We start from the raw sequence: 7,302 nt of genomic DNA, 5'->3' as shown, positions 1-7,302 counted from the left end.
CACCAGAACGTACTAAACCATTGGCAACGAGAGAAAAAAGCAAAGTGCAAACAACAACAGCTTCAAAATTTGTTCCATTTCTGTTCTCAGAGCCCCTTGGCCCTCATTAATAAATAACAAAATATACAAATTAAGAAACAAGACAACCAAAGAGGCAGAGGAACATAAATACGGGAAACAGGGAAAGCCACTTTGCTCAACAAAGTCAGGCTGGACCCCAGTTTGGGGCAGCCCCCTCCTCACTACAGCTTGAAGATGCCAAAGTAGGTGCTGCCATGGTTGTAGTTCACTTGCGTTGAGTCTGTCACGTTCACAAAGACCATGTCACCTTCCCGGAGCTTGAAGACGCCTCCCTCCCGTATAGACTGGAGGTCACAGAGAGACTTGGAGGTGCTGTGTGTGTCTAGTCCCTTCAGCAAGAGCCGGTCCTCTTCCATGGGGAGATACAAATAAATATAGAGGGTGAAGGGTGCTGAAGTCGCTGCCTTGGTGCAGAAGCTGACTTGGGAGTAGATGTAGTAGAGGCCTGCTTCCTTCACCTTCAGTTTCCCCTCCTGGTAGGATATTGAGTTGTTGTTCATGGGGCCATACATCGTTGTCTTCCACTCTAGCACTGTAGGGGGAAAAGCATGGCAGATGAGCTGGAAGAAGGAGACATCAGTTTGGCAGGCCGATTTTGGGGGGGCCATCCCACAGACTTTTGCCATCACAGTCTGTGTCTGCTGCGGGGTGTGGGGGTGGGTCCTGCCCACCCCAGGGCACCATCTCCAGCCCAGGGGAGCTTCCCCAAGACCACGGCACATTTAACCCATGTTTCTGGTCACTAGCCTCTAACACCCTTGAATTGACTATGTGAGCAGAGGAGCATTATGCTTCCTTCATCCAACCAAGTGGAAATGCTTAGGGTGGACATGGTTGCCACCATGGGCCAAACACCCCTATGTCCATCCCTGTAGGGTTTCTATCTCCATGGCTTTCTGAGCCCTCAGAGTGCTGATAAAACACACTGCAGCTCCTGTCTTCAGAGGCACCCATCCCAGGGCACAGTTTTTCCAAACTGTGTGCTGCCTTTCCTCCACTTGGCCTCTGGAGAAGGCAAGACTTTGCCAAGGCAGCACAAAAATAACCATCCCACACTTTTGGTCCCTGATAAGGTGCAAAGTACTTGCATGGCAAGTACTACCTCCCACTGCCGGGACTACTGCCCATGCAGACCTGCTGCTAGCATGACTGTTGGGGCACTACCAGTGTCATGGGAGCTGCTCATGAACATGCACTCCCACTGGAGCAGGTACAAATAAGTAAATACAGAAACCAGGAAGCCATGACCATAGGGGCTGAACCCAGCTACAACCTCTGGGAGCGATTTTGGACTCTGCCTCTTCAGCCTACAGAGACACCTGCGAGACCATCAGAAATGAGCAACCAAGCTCCATGGAGAATAACGGGTTCAACTGTCCTGGCCCAGAGTCCCAGTTATCGCAGCAGCGTGGCATGGGTCGTCACACAGCCCATGGTCCATGCCCATGCATCCTGCAGGGATGTTTCCTCTGCTCTCGACTGCTGAGGCGAAGAGCCAAGCTCCACGTAGCTGCTGCTTTCTGCGCAATTTCAGCCTGCTTTATAGGCTCAACAAATGCTTAAGCAGAGAGTTTTAAAATGCAGTGAGTTTCTCACTTCTTTGATCTTATCTAACACTAAGCTTTCCACAGGTAGATTGAGCTCTGGGTGAAATGCTGCGTCAGAGATGGAAAGAGCAGTTGCTGATTACTGGCAGTTACTCCAGAATTAAATAAAACATTCTCAGATTGCAAAATCCTTGCCAGATTCAGAGACTGACCTTGCAAGCTCTTACTCACTTCGGTAATCCTTGCTATTGCAGAATGTCCCTTAACTAAAACTATGCAGTGGGACAGAACTGTGAGAGCAACCACGATCTGTTCAGAGGGATGCACAAATGCAAATGAACTCATGTGTTTCTCAAACCTAATATGGCCATGGTTGTGGATAAGTGCAGTTTGCCTAAATCAGGTTGGAGCTATCTATGTTGCAACTGTAAAGTCATCAGACAGCCTGTATTGCTACCAGGACCACTACAAGTGAGCAGATGATTAGACCAGCAGATACACCTCAGCAGACGGTGGAGAGGCACTAGAACAGGTTGCCCAGAGAAGCTGTGGCTGTCCCCCCACAGTATTCAAGAATGTGGCAGCATTCAAGGCCAGGTTGGAGCAATCTGGTCTAGTGGAAGGTGTCCCTGCCTATGGCACGGGGGTTGGACTAGGTGATCTTTAAGGTCTCTTCCAACCCAAACCATTCTGTGATTCTATGTTTCTGTAATACAGTATGCCAGCAGAGCCCTCCTGCAGCAGCCACCCTATCAAGATACGTCCAGGAGAAGAAAACATGGCATTTTTGAGTCCAAAAGAAAAGTGAGAGGTTGGTTTCCTTGAATACAAAGAGAAATAATTTCCTCCTCCTAAAAACCACTGTAAAGATTAAGCCATTTTGATGCATTTCTAGGAAGGCATATATAAGCCTACTGAGGACAGCCAGCACGGGATGCACGAACCCCATGTGGCACAGGTACATGTGGTGATGTGACCACTGGGAGGTTTGCTGTGCTTTAGGGATATGCTTTCATGCTGGAGTTGTAGGGTCCCTGTCCCTGTCCTTACAGAGCCACGGGGCAGGATTGTAGGGTCCAGCCAGGGGATGCACACTGCCATGCCCCACTGGGTCCCTGGCCAAGGCAGTGCTGAGCAGGTCTGTCTTACCTGAGACTGTCTTGCTGCTCTTCTGACCTGTCAGGTGGGCTGCAATTGGCTGCCTCTTCTCTGCTGCAATTCAGAACGGCCGGTGTTACTGATGCCTTGGCACTCACTATCCCCCACCCTGGGCAGCACAGCTCCTTTGCAGGGACTGTGGCACCTCCCACTCTTGGTAATTCTCTATGGGCCAAATCCAGCTTAGACACAGTCTCCAAAGTTCCCCCCCAGCTTTGAGTGAGGCAGGATCAGGCCTCTGCTCAGCAAAGACACTCAGTTGCCTTCAAGGTGGAGCCTCTGAGGGATAAAGCCCACGGAGGAGGGTGTGCCATCTTGCCTGCCGTGGGAACAGGAGCTGGATATGCCTGCCCCTTACCTGCCACTGATGTATTGTTCTTGTGCATCAAATGGGGATGCTCATGGTGCTCATGGCCTGCAATGCAAAAAGGCCATGGATTAAATTTTGGATTCATTTTCATTGACTTCAGGCAACGTGGCATCCAGAGCCTTCTGCCCTGGTGAGACAGCCATGCCCAGTGCCCCCCTCTGCCAGCCCCATGGCATGCACAGGCCTACCACCATGGGGATGCTCCAAACCCTGACCCTGTCCCCTACCTCCATTCCATGCCCTGAGGCACCAGTGGGCTGTTGCAGGGTGAAGGAAATGCCTTCCCAGGCCAAGCTGCTACTTCTGCCCCTAGCAAGCCATGAGTACACTGGCAGCACCAGGAAACTCACCTTTCTGCATTTCAAACTTGGGCTGCCCCTTGCTGGCTCCCCCATCCTGTAAAAACAGCAAAAATACATGTTGGGTTTTTTTTCAGATGTACAAATCAGTAATTTTGAAAGCTTCTGTGTAAAGGATGCTCTGGTCACCACTCAGGTTGGTGGTGCTTGGCCCTGCCAGCCCTGCCAGCTCTTGGCAAAGGGCACCCGAACCTGCAGAGCCCTTCCAGTACCTTCCCCAGCATCACATACAGCCGTGGGCTGTCTGGCTGTTTGCAGCAGGGCATTTGCAGGGTTTATGATCTTAGGTTTTTCACAATTAAAATGATGTGATGGGGAAAGTCTATTTGGAAAAAAAAAAAAAAAAGAAACAAACAAAAAGCCCATCTCCTTTTCATTTAAAGCAGTGTCAGAGAACCATATTGTAGATGCTGCCCAGCAAGCCGGGCATGTCCCTGCCCCTACAAGAGGGAGTTTTCGGGACTGCTGGGCAGGACCCATCTCAGACACAATTTTCTGTTGTCAGTTGGGTACCGATGCAAACGCGAAGATTTAGCTGAGGCATTTGACGTCATTAGGCACTGACAATGAGGAAGAAATGTCCCTCTTCTGCCTGCTCTGGCCAGCACAGCCCCTCCTAAACAGTGAATTCAAGGGCTGAGCAGGCTGAGAGCACCTCATCCCTGACTGGGCAACCTTCAGCCACTCCAGGAGGACGTTGCTGTGCAGGTTGGCTCTTTCGCACCTAAACGTGAGGATCCGCTGCACCAGCTGGAGGTGCCATCCCTGAGCTCATGGGGTGGCATTTGCGCAGCATCCTTCTCCTCCTCCTCCTTGCTGGCTGCTGGGAGCCATGCCGCCCGGCCCAAGCCTTGCACCATCACCAACATCTGGGCAAAGCAGGCATAGAAGTTCTCCCAGCAGCAGATGGCCATAAGCATCCTCACAGCCACCCAGCACAGGATCGAAGCAAGGTGCCAGACAGCAGAAAGCCAACGTTTTTCAGAACGTGATCAAAACGCAGAGCCAGGGTGACTGCAGCTCCACCTCTCCCACCACTAGCCCTGAGCATCCCTCAGCATGCCGCAGCTGGATGTACTCTGGCCAAGACCATTTTGAGAAAAAAAAAAAGGATGAGATTTTTCAGTTATATAAATATAGTGTAAAAATAGAGTGTAAAAATAATATAGTGTTAAAAAGGGCATGTGTTATGCAGCCCCAAGGTACAACCATGGGTTTAAAAAAAGCTTGGGTGAAGCTGTGTGTGTGCCTGGGAGCCCCCCCTCCACCTCTAGCAGGGTCTTTATCCACCTAACAGCAGTGTACCTTGCACTGGAGGTCCTGGAAGCCCTTTAAAATTTTTTCACAGTCCAACAATGTCGACTTCTGACCTTCTGCTGTCTGACATTTCTGTACTTTCCTCAGGAAGATGTAATCTTCATTTAAGCTCAACACCTCTTCCATCTGCCGGCGGGGGAGAGAAGAGAGGGTGAATGGGATGTTAGTTGGAAACCTGCAACGGCTGGCAGCGGAGCCACACTTTATGCCTGCTAGCAATAAAACGCAGCCTGGAAAGCTCAGGGTTGGTTGTTCAGCATCAGGATGAGCCGGGCAGACACACCGCAGGTACCAAGTGCTCCCACCAGCTGCTCAGCACAGTGTCCTCACCCGTATCCGCTGGGAATTGCACCCACAGGGCTGACCCTGTTGGGCAATGCTGGATGAGAGAATTGCTCAGGATCCCTTCCTGTTTTCTGTCACCTTGATAATGAATTTAAATTTCCCATTGTGCCTTTTCCAAGAGGCGGGTGGCAAATATCCACCCACCTGCTTTTACAGACAGCGGCACAGAAATCTCAATGAGTGGCTCAGCGCTCGCCACTGCTGCACCAGTGGCCCTGGCAAGCAGCTGGGATGTTTGCTCAGACCTGCACTGCCCTGTACATGCAGGGTGGCTTTCCACTTTTTTTGGCTAGCTTATTGACTAAAAGAGCTGCCAAGAGATCAAAATGGATTGTGGATTGGGGCTGAATTCTGCCAAGAACTTCAGATTAAAAAAAAAAAAAAATCAGGTTTAAAAAAACCCCAGAATTAAAAAAAATCAGAAAGACGAGAAAATAATAAATAAATAATTAAAAAATACTGATTTTTGAAATTACGCCTTGTTTTTGTAGAAACCCAACAGTCAACTAAACAGTAAAGAGAACTGTAGATGGCCATGAGGACACGCAGCCTGGCAGAGCACTCAGCGCAGGCAGCACTAGGATACAGAGGGTCGGATTTAAAGCCCTGCTACAATCTCTGAAGGCAGCTGAAATCCTCCTGTCACCTGTGACTGCACTTCGTCTACCTCTGATCCTCTGCCACAGCCCCATTCAGTCATGATTCCTCCCTGCCAGGGACCCTCTACTCACGCCTTCACCCCACTGCAAACTCTGTGCGGCAAAGTCCCCTTCCATCCCCCTGACTTTCAAGCCTTCTCAGGATCGCTCTCCACCCTTGAAGATCAGAAGTCACCCACTTAAATTTCAATTTAAGTTGAGGCAACATGTTTAAAAATCGGTAATGATGATCTTGTCATTGTATCTGGCAAGGAGAACTCATTCTGGGTTTTAGAGACATTTCATTTCTTTAGCTGGTAGTCTTTTCTGGTTTGGATGAAAGTAGCTTTAGGTTGGTGATTTTAAGCATTGTGCAGTGCAGCTGCAGTCATGGCAACCTCAAAACCAGTTTTGCATTTTTAAAATAATAATAATAATAAATAATTTTTTTGGTAAATACTGTCCCAAGTATGGGACAGGATCACTGACACTGTGTGTGTCTTCAAAAAAAGACAAAGTACTAAGATTCACTTTTCTTCCCTGTGAAGAAGGAAAAGACAGCATCTGAAATGAGATGTTGGTAAAATTCATACATGCAAACATGAAAAAAAGTTACATTTCTGGACCATCCTCACGATTAGTGTCACAGTGCTGTCAAGTGCTACGGCACCAAAAACACCACCAAGTCTAAAACAGCCACTTGTGTGTTTAAGCCACACTCTCCTCTCCCTGGGCTGGTCATTATCTGCCAGGTTTGCTCTTAACAGCTCATCTTGATTGATCCATTCTCTTTTTGTTAATGAAGGGAACAGATGTCTTCCTGAGCATACATGGCAAATTAAAGCAGAAATGAGAACACGGGTGTAATAAATGGCACTCCCGCATCCATCCAGTGACCAGCATAATCTTCTACTGTGTTCATCCTTTTGGTGAGCATATGTCTTGCCATGGCTGAAGGCAAATCATGTTAGCAATCCAGCAGAAACAACCTTGTTTCTCCACTTACCTTATCCATCTTCATGTGAAGATACAAACAGAAGAGTACTGTCCCAATCATTTGTGCTACAATAAATACAGCGAGGAAGCCCATGAACATTTTCATGGTACTGGCTGAGGTGCCACTGATGGGTCGGGGCATCGCAGGGCTGTAGGGTTCGTTCATCCTCTGTGCGCTTTGCTGGAGCTCCTTCTAATGTGCTGCTTGCAAGTAGCATGAGAACTGTTGTGTGAGCACCCACTGCTCAAGGGATACAGGTTGCAGCAACCTACACTTCCTGGAAAAAACTCTTCGTAGTGGGTAGGTTTGCTCACTACTGTCTCCCACAACAAAAAAAGGTTGCTTAGACTTTCTTCTGTTGTGCACTTCCATGCTTTTTCCTACCATTCTACCAGAAGCAGAGAGAGGTTCTTATTCCATGTATTCATATTTGCCTTCGAAACACTCCAGACTATGCCCTGGTGTTTCTTTACTGCTGTGGATGAAAGTT

At 48.8% G+C, this 7,302-nt stretch overlaps 1 protein-coding gene across 2 annotated transcripts; it reads right to left on the bottom strand.

Annotated features, from left to right (window-relative positions):
* Positions 1-234: 234 nt before the first annotated feature.
* Positions 235-6,977, bottom strand: CD40LG (CD40 ligand). 2 transcript variants are annotated; one of them, XM_086470246.1, is made up of 7 exons: positions 6,822-6,977; positions 4,821-4,958; positions 4,201-4,215; positions 3,507-3,534; positions 3,145-3,201; positions 2,778-2,840; positions 235-613 (listed from the first exon to the last, which is right to left on the bottom strand). In XM_086470246.1, exons 1-7 carry the CDS (start codon positions 6,975-6,977, stop codon positions 243-245), a joined length of 828 nt encoding a protein of 275 aa, XP_086326372.1. In that variant the 3' UTR covers positions 235-242. The 2 variants fall into 2 exon arrangements, with proteins under 2 accessions (XP_086326372.1, XP_009956675.1); XM_009958373.2 differs by lacking the exon at positions 4,201-4,215 and having other exon boundaries at positions 3,507-3,552.
* Between the last annotated feature and the right edge of the window lie 325 nt (positions 6,978-7,302).

The sequence above is a fragment of the Leptosomus discolor genome, chromosome 9, assembly GCF_034619465.1.
Source record: "Leptosomus discolor isolate bLepDis1 chromosome 9, bLepDis1.hap2, whole genome shotgun sequence".
NCBI lineage: Eukaryota > Metazoa > Chordata > Aves > Leptosomiformes > Leptosomidae > Leptosomus > Leptosomus discolor.
This window is presented reverse-complemented; position numbering and strand designations above follow the sequence as displayed.

Coding starts and splice junctions, on each gene's coding strand:
- CD40LG (XM_009958373.2), bottom strand. CDS start 6,977: ATGAACGAACCCTACAGCCCTGCGATGCCCCGACCCATCAGTGGCACC. Junction 3,553..4,820: donor TCCAGGACCTCCAGTGCAAG/GTACACTGCTGT, acceptor CTGTTTTTACAG/GATGGGGGAGCCAGCAAGGG. Junction 3,202..3,506: donor CAAGTTTGAAATGCAGAAAG/GTGAGTTTCCTG, acceptor TTTGCATTGCAG/GCCATGAGCACCATGAGCAT.